This window comes from Cyprinus carpio, chromosome B2 (assembly GCF_018340385.1).
Source record: "Cyprinus carpio isolate SPL01 chromosome B2, ASM1834038v1, whole genome shotgun sequence".
Classification (NCBI taxonomy): Eukaryota; Metazoa; Chordata; class Actinopteri; order Cypriniformes; family Cyprinidae; genus Cyprinus; species Cyprinus carpio.
The window spans coordinates 18,354,271-18,374,088 of NC_056598.1; the positions used below are offsets into that span (position 1 = coordinate 18,354,271).

Genomic DNA, 19,818 nt, shown 5'->3' on the forward strand with positions numbered 1-19,818 from the left:
ACAAGAAGTGGTGCATAGTGTGTGCGTGTGATTAATTGGTCAGCTTTTACATCCCTGGGGAAGAAGTGCAAAACCTAGGCTAGCAGTCATATTACAAATGCACAGCACAAATATTAACTCACAATCGAACACTCCTTTGTGTTCATCACTGTGTTTATCTAATAGTCTTGACACTTGTTTTTGATGTAGATGTAAAATTAGTTTGTGATATTATTCTAGTGGATCTTGAAGGGAGAGTTCACCTAAAAAAAATTAATGATATTTCAGGCATATGACTACACAGATTTGACATGAAGGTGTACATTTTGGAGTGAACTATCCCTTTAATGTTAATATTTGAGAAAACAATACATTTACATATATGACTGAATAACCCATATTAAATACTTATATTAAATACAATCATCAAGCAGCACTTGTTTAGACCGCACAGCTGTTTACTGTCATAGCAAAGCACACAGCTGCATCTTTGAACTGCATTTGAAGAATAAATAGAGCTCTTATTCTAACATGTGTCTGAAATGATGTATAGTTGCATAATAATTCACCTAATCTTTTTTTCCTCCCAAAGTTTATCAGTGACAAATGACAGATTGTTTAAACCAAAAGTGTGCACTCCATGTCTGATCCATATACTGGGGAGTAATTGTCCCTGCTTACAAAAATGCACATGTAGGTAACTTAAAAGGTCAATTTAGTGAACCTTAGTCAAAAAATGTCAGGGGTCAATATTAGTTACCATCAGTGCTCTGCAGTGTTCTTTCAGGGGTGAAAATACAATTATGATAGATCAGCACATAGTGAACTTAAAACAACTGTGGAAGCATGTCAGTTTGTTTTGCATGAAATCAAGTTTTTTCTTTTGATCTAATCACTCTGATAAGAGTGGTACCCTTTTCTAAGTGGCAAATAAACAAGCTGTTCTTTTCCAACACAGAATAATCCTGTGAAAGCTCAAAGCAGATGATAATACATACACGTGAAGAATGGAACAGAATGAATAATGACCGCCCTTTGTGCAGGTGTTCTGTGGGAACAATTGCGTCTGTCAGTGTTGTTAATAATTAGGGATCCTATGACAGAACAGTGTTATGCAAACCTGCTTTACAAATATCTAATTAAAGGCTTTTGAATCAGCATAAATGATAGCCTTTTTACACTAAAGGGTGGGAAACTAAATATTTGTGAGAAGTAGGTTACTGTTATGTCCAGAATAATGTTTCATCTGTTTAAAAGAAATCCAGCAAATATTCTGTTTGCCAGTAAGTTAAAATCAAAATAAAATGCCAAAAATAAAATGTGAAATTCATAGGCTATCTGATTTATCTTTAAGGATGAAAGACTGAATCACTTGATATGCTTTACCCACAAGGAACTTAAAGATGCACTTTTTAAATTTGCAGTAAACAGATTTGTTTATAAATTTGTTTTTTCTTAATTTGTAATGTTAATTCGATATAGTTTGCTTTTATGGTTAAATAACACACCCAACAATGAAAACTTGTTAAACATTTACTCACTCTCAGGCCATTCAAGATGTATATGAGTTCATCAAAATAGGTAAAAAAAAATTAAGCTTTATATCAGTTGTTTAACCGGACCCTCTGAAGTGAATGGGTGCGGTCAGAATGAGAGTTCAAAACAGCTGATGAAAACATCACCATAATCCACAAGTAATCCACACGATCCAGTCCATCAATTAATGTCTAGAGAAGTGAAAAGCTTTATGTTTGTAATTACATTTATAACTTTTACAAACTAGCCCTCTATCAGTAATATTGCTTTCTTTGTGAAGAAGCTGTCTTATCTGAATACTATGGATTGTGGACTGATATTTTGGTCAGAAGTGATGGTTTAAAGATAATATTCCTTAATTATGTATTTGTTTCTTACATACTAAGAGCTTTTCACTTCACAAGACATTAATTGATGGACTGCAGTGGTGTGGATTACATGTTTTTATCAGCTGTTTGCACTCGCATTCTGACGGCACCCATTCACTGCAGAGGATCTATTGGTGAGCAAGTGATGTAATGCTAAATTTCTGTAAATCTATTCAGATGAACAAACTCATCTACATCTTGAATGGCCTGAGGGTGAGTACATTTTAAGCAGATTTTCATTTTGGGTGAGCAATTCCTGTATTGTTTTGTTGCACCCATGACACTAGGTGTCAGTAAAATTTACAAAGTGTGAAGAAAGCAACTTTATTCTGTGGAATAATTCCAACATGCTAAATGGTAAATTATATGCTAAATTTATATAAGCAACAAGAAATCAACTTAAAGGGATACTCCACCCCAAAATGAAAATTTTGTCATTAATCACTTACCCCCATGTCGTTCCAAACCCGTAAAAGCTCTGTTCGTCTTCGGACACAATTTAAGATATTTTGGATGAAAACCGGGAGGTTTGAGACTTTCCCATAGACTGCCAAGTAAATAGCAGTGTCAAGGTCCATAAAAGGTATGAAAGTCATCGTCAGAATACTCCATCTGCCATCAGATGTGCAATCTGGGTTATATGAAGTGACGGGAACACTTTTTGTAAGCGAAGAAAACCAAAATAATGACTTTATTCAATAATTCCTTTGTCAGCAGTCTCCTCTGTGTCTCTCCATATCACTGTGTGCTGTGTATGCTCTTCTGTATCATCCGCATCACAAGGATACGCTGTTTCTATGTGTATTTAGCTTTGATTTGAAATAAGAAGTTGCATTATTGTGGCGCGGATGATACAGAAGAGCAAACACATTTAGCTTTGATTTGAAGAGACACAGAGGAGACCGTTGACAAAGGAATTATTGAATAAAGTCATTATTTTGGTTTTCTTTGCTTACAAAAAGTGTTCCCGTCGCATCATATAACCCATATTGCACATCTGATGGCAACGTCTTTGGAACACAATTTACTTTCATACTTTTTATGGACCTTGACACTGCTATTTACTTGGCAGTCTATGGGACAGTCACAGGCCTCCCGGTTTTCATCCAAAATACCTTAAATTGTGTTCCAAAGACGAATGAAGCTTTTACGGGTTTGGAACGACATGGGTGTAAGTGATTAATGACAAAATTTTCATTTCTCGGGTGGAGTATCCCTTTAAGAACATTTAACAGTCTTAGTCCAATAAAATAAAACAATAAAATAAGCAAAATAATGAATAGCAATCCATATTCCTTCATCATTTGCTATAAGTTGAGAATGAGGTTTTGTTGAGGGAGATATCATGTTAAAAAAAAAGAAAGAAAAATGAAGATCAGATTTTGTCTTTACTCTTTTCCTTTTTTTTTTTTTTCTTTTTTTTCTGAGAGAGAGAAACCGAAGCAGGCTTTCATAAAAATTAACCCTGGCTTCACATTGTTCATAATACACAGTCAATTCAATAATAACTCAGCATAAAAAAGAATCAGAGCGGCTGTTGGGAAAATGACCTCTAGCTTTAACACACTAACAGAAGCTTTTGCCTGAAGCCACAAAATTCAATTAAATATAAGCAGCAGCAGACATTATTGTTATAAAGCTAAATCCAAACAGCTTACATGGTTCTGGGTACCTGGCAGCTTAAAAAAAGCTTGAAAAAGTGCATAGAGAAATAACGAACCAAAAACAAATTAAAAATGCAATATAAAAAAAAAATTGCATAAAGGGCTTAAAAGATCATTATCCAAAATATCACATACACGCATGCTTTCTACATGTTAACACATTGTGAACTGCAAAAACACATAACATTCAGTCATACCAGAGAGAGCATGTCAGAGAACATGGGGCTTTTCAGTGAGAGGAAAGTAATCACAGCACAACAGAAAGCTCATGTAAATCATCATTTTCTTCCCTCAGACTTGTTAAACCAGCAATTATTGTTCACATGACTGCTTGCCAGTATGAGGGCAGCGAGCAAGAGAAGTTATTTTAGTTGCAAACCAGAATAAACAAATAAACCAATGCTCATTAAGAAAATTCTTAAAAAGCTCTTAAAAATAAAAGTTCCAAAATAAGGTTTTATCCATTTTTGGTTCCCCAACAAACCTTTAAGTGAGCAGCTCATAAAAGAAACATTTATTTTCTCAGTGTGAAGAACATTTAAAAAATCCAAAGAAAGATTCCATGAATGTTAAAGATTCTTCATGGAACCACTGATGCCAATAAATAGTGAAGGATAAACAAAATAAATATCTGTATACACAGTGGCCCTAAAAAGTAAAAGTAAAAAAAAAAACAAAAAAAAAAAAAAAACAAACATGCTTAAAGAAAGGTTTAAGTCAAAAGGCGAAAAGATTTGAGGCCTAAAGTCATTGCACAACATGACTTACAACATTAATTTTTGTGCCAATATAAACTTTTTGGCCCACCTCGTGCCCAATAGACATGCCCAAAAGATTTGAGTTTGAATGAAAATATGAGCTGCTCTTATCTGATGAGATCCTTAATTATTAGTTGAGTCATGTTGATCTCAGCCTCATGCTCCCACTGCATCTTTTACCAGCCAAACATTCAGCGCGTCCAGCCCTAATGCATCCCTTCTCCTTTATTAGGACGGCACTCGCTGTTCCCACTATTAATAATTACAGGTTTAAAATATCATGTGTGGATTCTAATACATAGGGAACATGATGACACAGCAGCTCTTCTTAGAGCACTTTCTGAAAACATCTCTCGTGAAGCACAGTACAGATCAGATGGAGCTGCTGATTTGAATCTTTTAGGTCTTTTTACCCTGAAGAATGAGAGAATATTTAACTCTTTTATTGAGAATGAGAATCATCTTCAGAGAATAAGACCAACATCTGACTAATGGTTTAAAGAGTGAAAAGGATCCAAGGCCAGTTATTAAGTAACCAAGTTAATCGAATTTTCCTTTAAATTGAGGCACTAAAAATAGCAGAGAAACTTCTGGGCATCCACTTCGCTTAAGTCGCACATTTTAAACAACACCTGATATCCTTATTAAAAGACGTTATAAGTTAAACAGATAAGATGAAATCCTTTCCGCAAGAATGCAGATGCTAACATTTATAAAGATATAAATTAAATGAGATATTTAACCCTGTAAAGCCCACTGTTGCAGAATTACATCACTTTTAACAATAAAAAAAAGGGCCTGCAAATGTTTTTTTTTTTTCTCAAGACCACATTTACATAGTTAATGGGTTCTATTGTTTGTCCTCACAATGCTATTGTATAGAAGAAGTGTTTATAGGTCCGGTCATCTGGCCATGAACTCACTCTACCTACCAACTTTGCGTTGAGCTCATCTCCTTTTCTTGCATGACTGGATTTGTCAAGATTCAAGAAAGAAAAATTCCTTACATATTTTTGTTGTGTGTTTATTACAATGTCTATAACACATACACATTTAGTTATTTTGGAAAACATTAATCAAATTAGATTTAGAGCTTGTTAAGTCTATGTTGTAATTCTACAACGTTGGGCCAGAGTGGTAGTCAAAATAGCCTGTGCTCCTTACACATTACATAAGGACACTGCACTTCTCAAATGGTCACAAATTGAAATTTAAACTGTTAGATGATTCATTGTAACTAAGTTCTAAATGTGCTTTTCTACTTATTTGTACTTAGTTTAGCTTAGACCATAATTAAACACAGGACTAAATTGTATGTGGTATTTGAAACTCCATCATCTAGAGCAGTATCTGAAACTCCCTGTATCTTTGTAGTTTTTTGTTTGTTTTTTAACTTCTAAATGATCCTGAGATTTTTTATGAGTGTTGCCCAAGTAGCAGTTTATAGCATTAAGAAATAGAAAAACTCTGAATGTTCTAGATTTTTTGGGGGGGGCAAGCCACACCCATGGGGGTTCAAACTGTGGGTGAGAACTGGAATCTCTGGCATGCTGTGTGACTTTGATGTGTAGCAAGTATGTGTAGATGGAATACGACAAGCCAAATCTGAACTTGGACTGTCAGGTGATGTTGTGATGATGAGGTGATGAAGCTCACCTCCACACTTCTAGAGGGTCAAAACTACAAGATCTACGCAGACAACCGGTGACCCATTGGTAGTCAAGCTCCTTGAGCGTGGAATGGAAACAGCGAAGCAGGTACACCTACCCAACTGCAACCTTGAAGATGAGAAGAGCTTGAAGAAAAAGGGGAGAGGAAGATTTGATGTCCGAGTGGAGGGGAACCACAACATCTGCACTATCAAATGGTATGACAACAGAGCAATCACACTTGTGTCATCCTTTGCTGGACCAGAACCTGTGCAGAAGATTCAGCACTGGGACAAAGCCACCAAAACCATCATTGATGTTGAGAGGCCTTACATTGTTGGTACCTACAATAAACACATGGGAGGTGTGGATTTGTTGGAATCATTTGCTCCCAAGAACAAGTTCCCCATGAAATCCCACCGCTGGTACATTTACATCTTCTGGCACACCATCATCCTTGCTGTGATTAACGCCTGGCTCCTCTACAAGCGGGGCTGTAAACTTCTGAAGATGACTTAGAAGAGATACTGAACAGGAGACAGTTTCAGGCACAACTTGCAATCTCTCTCATCCTGGTGAACACACACAACACAACACTCAAGAGAGGGTGACCCTCTTCAGGGAAGACGAACACATGCACACAGAAGGTGACATCAGGGAGACCTTTGGATCCTCAGAAAAGACCATTCTCAACGGGTGTGAGTCCTCCAGCCAAGAGGTCATCGGACCACCCCCCACTGGATGTACGCAAAGACATGATTGCACATTTCCCAGTAAAGACGAAGAGAGGATGCTGCAGACACTGCAATAATGGATACACAAACACACTGTGTAGCAAGTGCAATGTTCGCCTGTGCTTCTCAGATGAAAAGAACTGTCTTAGGGACTATCACTGCAAGTAAACAGGTTTCATTCAAACCACATTGAAAGTGAAAGAAGAAAAAGTTTTATAAATACTATTTTTCCAATATTTTTATTAATAAATGCTTATAATAAAATGATTGTTGTTTGATTATTACTCATGAAATTATCTTTAATTTCTACATCAGAGGCCTCCTAAAACAATATCTGAGGTCAAAGCAGATTTTTTTTCTATATTTGGGTATTACAGGGTTAATGGTGTATGTATTGTTTCTAAATGCTGCAAGCAAATTGCCTTCAAGAAATGAAATGAAGACAAACTAAACCTGAATTTAAGTTTCCTCAATTCAGCATTTTGGATTTACTGATCTTTCGGGTTGAAGAGCTCCAAACTTTGGTTTCTTGGAGGATCGTTAGGAAATCTGAACACATACTGACCTCTACAGTGCATGAGTTTTACTCAATTCAGGTGAAAAAAAAAATTCAAGGACAAACATTTTGTTCACAGGTTTATCAAACCACTTCTCACATCAAACACATTAACACAAGCTTGCTTTAAATAAGATTATTACGTTTCATTGCACAATATTTCAAAAGACCAATGATGAGCTGCTCAGTCATCAGTCTCTCATTATCTTCCCTGATTCTGTTTTATAGAGGAAACATTTATTACAGTCTAAGAACAAGGCTTCAAAATAAGTCTAATGGGAGGTAATATATAAAAAGGGCATTAGACAATATATGTTGTGTACTGCTGCATTACGAGTGAAAAAAAAAACGGTAAATGGTAACCAGTGAATGATACAATTATTCATGGAGAATTATTACTGGAGAATTATGGCCCTGCTAAGGATCATATTGTTGCACAAAACTGTTATATTTGCCCTAATGTTGTGCTGTACTGAAGTATATTATACTTCCAGGAGTGTGTGCGCGCACAGGCATCGTTTGGATCAATCCTTAAGCTCCTGTTCCTTAGGTTTGCTCTTCGTTTGCCCGTCTCTCCTGCTGGCCAACTCTTTCAGCCCTTCCTGAAGCTGCTCAACAGCTTCTCCATCTCCTGCTGCACGTGCCAGAGCCAGAGCTTCCTGGTACAGTTTACTAGACTCCTCAAACTCCCCTGAACAACAAAAGACAAGCAACCATGACACAACTGTGTATCCCTAAGAAAATGCAATTCAAATTATAAAACAATAGGAATATATAATATGTATATAATTTCAATATGCATCTGTATATCCGCACACATATATACATACAGGCAAAAAAGTATGATTGAAAGTGAAAGAATTAAGAAATCAATACTTTTAGTATGTACGAATGCATAAAAATGACAGTGAATCACAGCTGCTTTAAACATGAATAATAAAATATATTTATTGGCACCAAATCAGCATATTTAGGGCCCTATAAACACATAATCTGTAGAACTGCTCTGAGAGTCACTTCATGGCCATTTTCCTATTTCTTTTGAGAAAAACTGTCATCGTATCATATACAAACAGAAACCTAAAGGTCTTCACAGCAACTTTTATCAAAATAAAAGTTTATTTTAACTTGAAGAAACTGAGACAGAAATATATTACTTAACGCAATGATAGTACTACTACTAATAATAAAATTATTATTAAAACATTATTTTTTAAGAAACATTATTTACCAGACAAATGTAAATACACAACACAGCATTTCTAAAAAAAAAAAAAAAAAAAAAGGAAGAAAATAATAATAAGAAAATAATTATTAAATAAGTTTTTTTGATTTGGTTTTTTGTAGTTGTTTTTATTTATTGAAGAAATTTTTTGGTAAAAATAAGTATTTTATATTTTGTTAAACTTTTAATAAATTGCTAGTAAACTGTGCAAGTTTCATGATTTCAATTAATTACACATCCTTTTTGATTAATATTTTCTTTTATTTAACCATTAAAACAGAGCCTATAAAAACTTAAATGAAAAAAAAAAATGGAATCCAGAAAAACTGAAATGGAAAAAATGGAATTTGGAAAATAAATAAATAAACCAGATTTTTTGAAAAAATAAAATAGACTAGATATGGCCCTACACATAGAATGATTTCTAAAGGATCATGTGACAACTTTGGCAACACAGGAATAAATTACATTTTAAAACTGTTTAAATCTGTCACTAATTATTTCACATTGAACAGACTTCATTTAAAAACATTTAAAAAATATTACTGGAAAATAGTAGTATATATATAATGTTGTATTTTTATATATTAGTATTTTAGAAATATGTAATATTTACATTTGGGATTGTATATCAGAATTAATTTGTGATTTGTGCACTTCATTTGTTCAAAAACTATATGTAAACTAGGGCTGGGCGATATATCTAACGATATAATGATGCGCCTTCTAGTCAGTAAAGCCGGTTCCCTGATTAGCGCTAAATCGCCATCACCTGCTTTCAAATGGAGTGGCATTTAATAGACAGAGCCGTAGATCACTGACAAGCTACGCAATATCGCGTTCATTATCGAAGGCGATTCATCTGCGATAATGAACCCGATATTGCGTAGATTGTCAGTGATCTACGGCTCTGTCTATTAAATGCCGCTCCATTTGAAAGCAGGTGATGGCGATTTAGCGCTAATCAGGGAACCGGCTTTACTGAATAGATGCGCATGATTATATCGTTAGATATATCGCCCAGCCCTAATATAAACGTCAGTGGAACTAAAGGGATCAGCTGAACCTTTGTGCATCAGAATTCCCGCCATATTCCCAAGCAGCACATGTTGATCAGGGTGACCCGCTGCCTGTCCAAGCTCAACCGCCTTCTTCACATGAGCCAGAGCCTCATCATGCTTTCCTTGCAGATCCAACACAGTCGCCAGGTCACTCAACAGAACCAGGCTCTGAAGCAGATTACACAATACCATTTAATGGGACAAACTATCTGCCACATCAGAAGATCTTGTAAAATACAGTAACTAGGAACATATTCATTGGATAATTATGACAATATACTGTATGTACCAGTGTGTAATGTCATCACCTGTGGATGGGACTCTCCCTGCTCCTCCTGGCAGATCTGTAGAGCGTGCCGATAATCTCTGCAGGCACCTGTGAAACGACGATTAGCTGCCAAATAACGTGCCCTCGCGTCCAGACTAAGTCCGAGCAGCAACCTGGTGTCTTTGCGCTCCTCATCTAATTCAAATACAAACATATAGTAAGAGATCAATACATTAATAAACAAACGCAAAAGATCTGTTTGAAGTGGCATACAGCCAAAACTGAAAGGTGGCTGTGATACCTGACAGGCTTTCTGGAGGAAGCTCCTTCTGTTTCTCAATCTTGGCCTCTAAAGACTCTGTGCAGAACTGGAAGCCATGCTCTGCCAGTTCGTTCCTGGAAATGAAAAGTCAGAGTTCCTGAACAGTGCAGAGGTTAACAGGTCTTACTAACTCACTCTTGACTGCTTCCACTCTCTCAGCAGAGGAGCAGAACTCACTTGTTTTGAGTGGCATATATGCTGGCCAGCTTCAGCGACATCTCGATCACTGCATTGTGATCCTATTGAGATAAAACGGGTGTAGGTGGTTTAAAAGAAAATCAGTAAAAAGCCTTACACATCCATAAAAAACTGTTCCAGCACTGAGTGTTTTTACCTGTGGTGTTCCTCCTGACAGCATAAAACTCATGGCTGCTTTGAACAGCTTCTCAGCCTGCAACAATAAACAACAAAGAGAGTCACATGCTGCCGTTCGCTACAGATGTACACACTAATGTAGAGTAAGATAGCCCTCAGCCTTACTCACATTGTCCAGCTGACCTTGGACAAATGCCAGATTCGCCATCTGTGAAGCAAAATTATGCTCTCATTTACTCTTCCCTGTCTTGTAATAAATACTATTGATGGTTGCAATGTTTTGTTTAACAAGGAGAATAAAATGGACAGGGCGAGGTGGAAAAGGAGGACAAAGTCAGGAAAAAGCAACATACCAGGCTGTATTTGTATATTATGGCATCATTATTGTGCATCTGATGTGCCAGTCGAACAGCTTTGTGTAAGAATCCATTGGCAGCATCCAGTTCCCCAATCATCATGCTGTACTGTGAAGGATGATGGTTGAGTTTCAGTCTTTTTTAATAAATATTTTTTATGTAATTCATTTTAAAAAATACTGATGGATTGAATTAAATTAATTTTTTTTGGGTTTAAAATCTGGAAAATTTAATGCTAGTTTCTGAAAGTCAGAGCCAGTCTGAGGATCTGAACTGAAACATTTCACAGGAAACCATGTAGTGATTTCTTTTTTAGCTTCAGACTTCCAGTTGAAGAATACTGAACATGTCTGATATTTTTCAGCTGATTTTAGAACACGTTGTTTTCATTTGTCATGCGTCTCCTAGCACTGAGGCCCATGTTTCTTAATTACTGCTAGTGTGTGATCGTCAGGCATTTAATGTATAATACCTTGTTTTTGGAGGGTTTTTTGCAACCACTTACAAGATCTGCAGGTGAAAAATAATGCCTACTTACAAAGTGTTTCAAAGAAAACATTTGAAAAATGCATGTAATGTATGCCAGCCTTAAAGGAATAGTTGACCCAAAAATGAAGATTTTCTCATTTATACATACATACATATATAATATCAGAGTTATAATGCAGCAATAATTTGAACTTAAAAAGATTAGTCTTTGTCCCTCTTTTTTCAAATGTTCATTGTTTTCTCTCAGACTACGCTATGACAAACAGTATATCTCCAGGTACACGATCAGACGGTTTTGATGTGATACCCGTGTGTCAGTAAAGAGAACTCAGTAAAGCATCACAGTATACCTTGGCTTTCTTCAAGAGCAGAATAAGCTCATCCTCGAGTTTTTGCTCCTCAGTCCTCTCATCAGAGCTTCCAAAAAGCGAAAAGGCTGATGCAAAAGAAAATCTCGCTGTTAGAACATTGTAATCATTACACAGAGCTCACGCTGCGCTGAACGAACCGCTGTCATGACAGCATATTACGTCACATGACAAATACAGCCACCAATGTTTTCGATTCACAGAAAACCTGCATGTCAACTCACCCATGACACCCCACGCAAGAGTCCAGCTGCTGTCCCCTGCAGCGCCAGAGGGACGCGTCTCGCGGACACACAGATGCCATGACCTTCTGTGCCAGCGGCTCGAACGCGCGAACACACCCGCCGGCTCATGAGGCGGTTTGATTCGTGCTAGAGATAAACCAGAACCGGATACATTTCTCGTGCAGTCGTTAACACAATGCTTTAAACGAGCCACCTGTGCAGCCAGCCGTCGACAGCAAGAGCGCAGCGCCATGTTTCTGTGATTACGCAATGACGTCAGGCGTGGCGGTCACGTGACCAGCCCTGGCTCACGAATAACGATTTACTTTCATTCGATTTATTTCCATTTGGATTTAAATTATATTTACATTTTATTTATATGGCTTTTGAGGAAATGTGCATGGAATATGTATTTATTTATTTTTTTATTAATTTATCTTAATGCCTTTGCACTCAACATACGGGTCATTCCTGTAGTCCTGTAGTTTTATTAATAATAATACAAATATCGAGGTCTCACATTTTTATATAATTTAAAACAATCACATTTTCAAATATCACAAACACATTTGTTTAATTTCATCCTAATATCACAACTAGAAATTGTATTTATTTATTTACATTTACATTTGCCTTGGGAATATTGTTTTAATTTGTAATTAATGTTTGTAAAAAAAAAAAAATCAAAGCTTAAAAAAACACTAAAATAATATATTTACAAAAACTATAAAGAGGAGTTTAACAGATCAGAATTCTTGACCTACTGAGGTATTTTTTTTTAAATGACTGCATAACAGGAATAACACGTGCAACACACCAGTTTATTATTCACGGTTCTGTTTATTTATTTTACTAAAGCACAGATGAGGTTACAAAACAACACAATATCCTGTTATCACCCACTGGCCATTAGTATTTTAACAGGAAAAAGAAGGAATGCTTTTGTGTTCTAAATCAGCACACAGTGGGTCTCTGTACCACAGATCATGCAGTAATTATAGGTTAAATGTATTCATTTGTAGACACAGAAGTGCACAGAGAGAGAGAGATAGGAAAGGCATAGGGTGATCCATATACACTCACACTTAATATGCACAATGTACAATAATAACTGCACAAAAATAATTACACAGATCACCTCAAATTTAAATCCTTCTGCTGAAAAATAGCTTTCAAAACCAAGCATTTTAAGCTTTCAGTGTCTGTAAAGCATTTATACATTTAATCTAAAAAGGAACAAAGTAGCATGTGTGAAATGTACATATGAGAAAATACACAAATTTGTGTTTTTTAAACTGCCATTTCAGTAACAATACAGTAGGTTAGCATAGCCTTAAATCAAGAAATAAAGCATATGGGTATGTGAGGCTACCCACTGTGACAAATGAAACACCAATCCATCAAAAAGATGAATGTTTAATTTATAGAAACAGGTTAAAATGCAAGCAAAGAGGAATGTAAGTAGAGGTGTAAATGACCTAAAAACCTATTGAGGTTTTCAGAATTAAGAAACGTTTTCCCAAATTAAAATTTCAACACACTCTCTACACCTATAAGTTCTTAAGAGACAAGAGAAGTATATATTAAAGCCCATGGAAAATAAGCCCTACAGTATGTGCTCGAAACAAATCATAAAACACATTATATCATCTTTTGTCTCTACTGAATGTAACAAGTCATCCCTTTCAAAAAAGTCAGCACCTGATAATTCAGTATTTAAAACATTTTACTCAAATGTGACTTAGAAAATTAGAAATAAAAGCAATCAAGTGTCTTGGAAATGAGAGAAAACACCCAAGCGGCACACACTTACGAGTTAATTTACGAGGCAATTCACAGACATATATTGCAGACCTCACAACTGACCTGCTGGACCAAGGGCTGCAGTTAAAATCTCTGCCATCGTCACGTGACAGAATTATATTTGGCACACAGTATAATTTTTATTTTATTTTTTTTAAATCTGCACTGGCTGCATACAACAACACTGAAATCTCATTATCAACCAGCATTCAGAGCCACAAAATATTTACTGACCGCAACAAGTTCCTATAAGCTCCAGCTTCTGTCTCCCCTTCAAGAGCAGGTTATTGCACAAAAAGCAATTCAAAGTGTCACATACGGGCCTCTCTGGCTCTGATATAATTTCACTGCACAATGTTGCCAACTGACGAAACTTAGGTTGAATGGACTGTTATACATTTAGTGATTGCCTGTCAGGTTTAAGATTCATTTCAACTATACAACGTGCAAACTAAGGGATGATATCCATTGACAAGTAAGTACTGTTACTATATTCCCCACTAAATCACACACTGATTTTTTTCTCATTATTGTGTGCTGGAATTCTAAACATTGTTCAATGAAGATGACCTAGGGTTTTTCAAATCACTTGAACTGAAAACACAAAAATGATGTGCAGTGATTGTCTACCCTGAACAGCATGTGAATATCTGATTGGTAGCATGGTTATCTTGCAGCGAGGGTGCATACGAGGTGTGCAAAGAGCTGCCTAACCATGACCAGAAGGAAAACAACAGCACACATCAAACTTCAACTGCCACACAGAATGAAGGAAGACTGTTCACTCCTCACCAAACCTTGGAGTAACTGAGAAGGGTGTGGGTGTGTGTGTGTGTGTGTGTGTGTGTGTGACAGAGGACAAAGGCTAAAGCCTGGACACAGCATGAACACCTCACTCACGGCTCCCAAAGAGCTGAAGGAAAAAGAGGAATATGTAAACCACATCCATGTAGAGGCAGATGGCTCCGAACACATGCTCCTCTGGGTTCAGAGAGTACCGCCTGTTGCCGATCAGCAGCTGCATGTCAAACGCCAGAAACTAAAGCACAACAAAAACAAGATAATTACATCTTGTATGAAGCACATAAACGTGACGATATTGCATAGTTAAAGGGTACTAACCAGAGTGAAAACCAGAGCACCAAATCCAGCATAAGCAGTGTGCAACCAGGGTATCTAAAACCAGAGACAAGCAGATCTTTGAGTTGACAACACTGTATGGATGGATCGATATCAAAATTATGACTTCAGCATGATACCTGACAATATATAATAATTAGAATTCATTAATAATGATTCATACATATTAATGACTATTATATAAAACAAATCAGCTTGTTTTGAATTGCACTGGAAACACATGGGACATGCATACACTGTAAAATAATCTGGGTAAAAACCAGAAATATTGATTAATATATATTAATAACTATTACAGAAAACAAATTAGCTCCTTTTGAATTGCACAGGAAGCACATGGGAAATACATACACAGTGGAAAAAAATATAGGGAAAAAACAGCAGCTGTGGTTGGCAGAACTTAACCGTAAAAAAACATATAGTTATAGTTAGCAATGTTTTAGGTTTTACGAATTGAATTTCAATTTACATTAAAAGCCTATATTTCATTAACTGGTGTAATGTTAATATACTAACCTACTTTTTTTACCTTTCTAATGTACTAACAAAAAGGTGTTATGACACAGGTTTATAGTGATCTAGTACTTCGATATCTCTTAAGGGTTTACAAGCAGCTTACATATCCAAACGGTGCAGTGAAGAACAGCAGAAGCCCGGTGACCATCAGCACCATCATGAGGGAGAAAAGTAATCCATGACAGCTGGTGAAGTCAACCTAGATGACCGAAGACAACACTCTATCAAATGACACATAAATGAAGCACTTGAAAGAAGCTGTTTAGGACAAAATGATCTCACCCTGGTTTGGAAACAGAAGAGCGTGATGGCCAGACACACCAGTGCTGTGATGCCAACACACATCATCACCACTTTGGTATTATGGTAGCTGCAGATAGAAAGAGAGAGAGATTAAAAACTGAAAGCAGTTCCGCAGATTTAACACGTACACACACACAGCCTTATGGGGACATTCCATAGACATAATGGTTTTATACTGTATGAACTGGATTTTCTATCCCCTTACCCTAACCCTACAAAACTTTCTGCATTTTTAGACCTTCAAAAAACCTAATTCTGTGATTTATAAAAATGAGCCCACAAGGACAGGGATTTTGGATATCTGCATCTTTGTGGGGACATTCACCCGAACTACACACACACACATCCACTAACATTATCACTAACAAGTTCAGAGAGCTAAAAATGGAGAAAAAAAAATCTTGTTTTTTTTTTATGATAGGACAGTAGCTAGACAGGAAGTGAAGTGGGAGTGAGAGGGGGAAGGAATCAGGAAAGGTCCACGAGCTGGGATTCGAACTCGGGACTCCCAAAGCACCACAAGGCTATTGGCGCAGACAAAATAGAATAAAATCTTAACAATTATAAAGAACATTTCACCTCTAGCAGTGCTTTATTTTTTATATAGAATATAAGTACATAAGCTGTAGTTTTTCTTACCTGGCAAGCATGCCTGCCATATAGGACATTGCCAAAGTCTGAAAATAAAGCAAAAATATTCACCCCTTTCTTTTTCTGTCAGTTACAATATAATGAATACTTATTATTATTAAATATACTTATTATAAATGAGTGTTTATGATCATTTCACTTGTAAATTAATGAGACAATGAGATTACTTACAAAAATGGCAAGAAGGATCATATTGGTAGGGTATCTTCGTCTGTAGATGAAACACAAACACTGATAGATAAGGGATGGATATTAAAGAAGCTCATAGTTCCTGAAATCCTCACATCTCCTACGCTGCTCTCAAACTCAAAAACAAGAAGAATGTATAAGAAAACAAAAATCTTACCGTGCATTTGTGCTGCATACAAGCATCAGGTATGTTCCCATGAAAGTCATGCTGGACAAAAACAAAGCAGTGAATATACTTTAAACGCAAACTCCCAAAACCTCTGATGAGGAAATAGAACAGTGTATAATTCAGTCACTTACTATGAGGTCAGATAGAAAACTCGATTGTACTGTACAAACTTCCGGACTGGCTCACTGTGAAACACAGAACGGTCATCAGTTGCAGTGCTTTCTTTTAAAAGTAGAAGAAATGGATAAAATGGGGCTTTGTCTTGTACTCTGATGTGTATCACTTACCAAAATGTGAAGAGTGACACCACACCAAATGTGACCATGAGCTGAACCATGAGGATACAGAAGACCTGCGAATGAAATACATGCTGTTCAAGACTAGGATGTTTATACTAGCATTTAATCATCATTTCAGGTAAGAGGTTTTTGAAAGACATCTCTTATGCTCATCGAGACTGTATTTATTTGATAAAAAAATACTGTAAAACAGTAATATTGTGAAATATTATTACAATTTAAAAACGCTGTTTTCTGTAATAGTTGTGACATGATCCTTCAGAAACAGGCTGATTTGGAGCTCAATAAATATTTCTTATTATTATCAATGTTGAAAACTGTTGTGCTGCTTAGTATTTTTGAGGAAACTGTGATACATTTTAAAGAATTCCTTGATGAATGTAAATTTCAAAAGAAAAGCATTCATTTGAAACATTAACATTCACTTTAGAACTGTCTTACTGAAATGGGAAAACAATTGACTCAGGACTTTCACACCTTCCTGATGAACATGCGGCGGACATTCTTGTCCTCCCAGTTGCTTCCACTGAGGCCGTCGAAGCTGCTGCTGGAGCTCGGGTCAGAGAAGGGTGAGGACATGTCTGCTGCATACGCATTGGAATATCCTGGACCTAAACAGACATTCTGCACTATTAACATTGTTCAAACAGAGAAGAAAGACATCAAGCAAAATGCTCCTTGCTTATTGCCAAAACTTCTGCATCTGTAACTGAAGATTTTATAATAAATGGTCACTTACTGGGGCCGGGATGCACATAAGCCCAGCTGGGGTGCATGGGCATGGTCGGGGGTGGCATTGGGGGCGGCTGGGAGGCGTAAGTGAAGCTACCAGTTCCTTGTTCTTTATCTCCTGCTGTAGCTTCAGCATAGCTGGGTGGGGCTGCTGGCAGACTCATGGTCTACTGTAAAACAATACCATTAACACAATGAAAGAAATCATCTGAGGATAGAATCACAACTAGATCTGATACTTGAGCACACCGGCTTAGATTAATATTTTATGCCCCAACACCAATGGAACTTTGCGACTCTTCACCACATGAATTCATTATGAGCCCAACACTCAGATCCTTTCCTGTTTTAAGCCAATGGCAAACAGACAGGTTAAAGAACAGCTTTATGAAATTATCTTTCAACTGACCAGGTTATAATGTTTATAAATTAACTCTGTACTGCCTGACATTTGATATAATAGACTAAATGCTTTTTTTTTTTTTTAATGGAAGAGTTTATTGAATCTTTACACAAAATTAAAAGACAACCTAACAAAGATTGAATACGTTTTGTATCATATTTGATGCATCAGGCGTTTATGGCCCATACAGTATGATATACAGAGAATACAGAGCTCACACTTGAGGAGGAAAAAATACCAAAAGTCTAAACTGAGCAAAAATATATAATTTGGTGCAGATGTTATTTATATGACCAAACAGTAAGCTGAACTGACAGCTTGTAATGCAAATCAATGAGATTCTTATAACAGTATAACAGACTTTTTACATAACATACATAAAAATATTAGTTGTCACCCTATTTCTTCTAACAATATTTAAATGCTTAGTTTTATGATCAAAGCTCTGTAGTATTTATTGTGGGGGGCAAAACAAATAATTCAGTGCAATACAGTGATGACTGAGACAAATAAATGTTCCTCAAAAGCCTGATGTATCATATTTAATACTCATATTTTAACACGATTTAGATAATCAATCAAACTTAAGACGCTTACGTGCAGTAAATGTTTATCTTGAATTTTAATATCAATTAAGGTTTTCTTACATCTACTTTTAAAAATTATTAAAGATTTCACAGCAAAAAGACACGTTTACCACAAGGTGAAGGTGAACGGTTTTAAAATGATACTTCATGTTCTTTTTCTTACTAAAAAGCAATCAGATGTCAGAAGGCATGTAGAAGAGTGTAGAAGTGTTTTTTTTCTCCATTTGTTCATCGAAGTGGTGATCATGCTGGTAATTTAGAGGCGACTTTAGAAATTAATGTATCAAATATTAACAGTAGTATTTACATTGTTAATTGTACTGTCAAAAGTGTTATCTATCAGTTATTATGAATAATAAACACTGAACATCAGTTTAGATATTGATCAGGCTAGTGAATGCAGAGCTGTCATCACCGCACAACAGTCTCTCATCCTACACTGTTAGTGTTAATGAGTGCTCTCATACTACAGTCTGCAGCAGTGACAGGACTGACGCAAGTTACACGGAGACAGCGCTTAGCTTAGCTAGCACATCGCTGACACTTTTCAAGCGCATTCTGTCGTGATGGAGACGACAAATGACTTGCGCATATAAGAAAAACGCTATTAGAAATTACTTAAAAACGTATGTTCAAATTAATTAGTTATAAATTAAGCTCTGTATTTCAACTTACCTTACTGTAACAGCTAACGTGACACTCTAGATCCCCAAGTAAAAACAATGTACTTAATCATGTAATGACGTACATCCGGTGTTTCCGGAAATGATAAAAACGAATCATAGGAAAGTGTAGCCATGCTGGTAGCACCGTTTTAGCTAAATGTACTGCATTTATTATTTAACATATTGATTCAATATTTTATTTTACAACGAAAACGGGCTGTTGGTCATACAAGTCAGAAAAATAGACGATGTTAATATATCCATAAATGCACATTCTTGGTTTAAAATCAAGTAATATGTTTTACTGAATAAATCATACCTTTAAATACAAACTAAACGTAGCTGATTTTTTCTGTTAAAACCGTTTACACATGGTCACATACTGCTCAACGTATATAAATATATGCAAAGGTAAAAATGTCCGAGATGTAAATTATCGCCCTTATTTAAAATTTTGTAAAATATTAAAAAGATGTTTATTAATCCCAG

General features: G+C 36.2%; 2 protein-coding genes across 3 annotated transcripts; both read right to left on the reverse strand.

Moving 5' to 3' along the window:
* Window positions 1-7,311: 7,311 nt before the first annotated feature.
* Window positions 7,312-12,169, reverse strand: ttc19 (tetratricopeptide repeat domain 19). The gene is made up of 10 exons (XM_042718489.1): window positions 11,873-12,169; window positions 11,631-11,716; window positions 10,789-10,899; window positions 10,605-10,643; window positions 10,455-10,511; window positions 10,298-10,359; window positions 10,100-10,194; window positions 9,839-9,993; window positions 9,536-9,698; window positions 7,312-7,935 (listed from the first exon to the last, which is right to left on the reverse strand). Exons 1-10 carry the CDS (start codon window positions 12,123-12,125, stop codon window positions 7,769-7,771), a joined length of 1,188 nt encoding a protein of 395 aa, XP_042574423.1. The 5' UTR covers window positions 12,126-12,169; the 3' UTR covers window positions 7,312-7,768.
* Window positions 12,170-12,692: 523 nt separating this feature from the next.
* On the reverse strand, window positions 12,693-19,477 carry LOC109062086 (protein lifeguard 2-like). Of its 2 annotated transcripts, none has more exons than XM_042718495.1 (12): window positions 19,340-19,477; window positions 17,682-17,844; window positions 17,420-17,553; window positions 16,931-16,995; window positions 16,775-16,828; window positions 16,632-16,682; window positions 16,457-16,496; window positions 16,274-16,311; window positions 15,614-15,701; window positions 15,435-15,530; window positions 14,798-14,851; window positions 12,693-14,714 (listed from the first exon to the last, which is right to left on the reverse strand). In XM_042718495.1, exons 2-12 carry the CDS (start codon window positions 17,836-17,838, stop codon window positions 14,568-14,570), a joined length of 924 nt encoding a protein of 307 aa, XP_042574429.1. In that variant the 5' UTR covers window positions 17,839-17,844; window positions 19,340-19,477; the 3' UTR covers window positions 12,693-14,567. The 2 variants fall into 2 exon arrangements, with proteins under 2 accessions (XP_042574429.1, XP_042574430.1); XM_042718496.1 differs by having other exon boundaries at window positions 17,682-17,841; window positions 19,340-19,439.
* Window positions 19,478-19,818: the final 341 nt, after the last annotated feature.

Coding starts and splice junctions, on each gene's coding strand:
- ttc19 (XM_042718489.1), bottom strand. CDS start 12,125: ATGGCGCTGCGCTCTTGCTGTCGACGGCTGGCTGCACAGGTGGCTCGT. Junction 10,900..11,630: donor TGCTCTTGAAGAAAGCCAAG/GTATACTGTGAT, acceptor CATCCTTCACAG/TACAGCATGATGATTGGGGA. Junction 9,994..10,099: donor TCCTCCAGAAAGCCTGTCAG/GTATCACAGCCA, acceptor TATTTGAATTAG/ATGAGGAGCGCAAAGACACC.
- LOC109062086 (XM_042718495.1), bottom strand. CDS start 17,838: ATGAGTCTGCCAGCAGCCCCACCCAGCTATGCTGAAGCTACAGCAGGA. Junction 16,683..16,774: donor GTTTTCTATCTGACCTCATA/GTAAGTGACTGA, acceptor GTTTTTGTCCAG/CATGACTTTCATGGGAACAT. Junction 16,497..16,631: donor GTATGCAGCACAAATGCACG/GTAAGATTTTTG, acceptor TTTCATCTACAG/ACGAAGATACCCTACCAATA.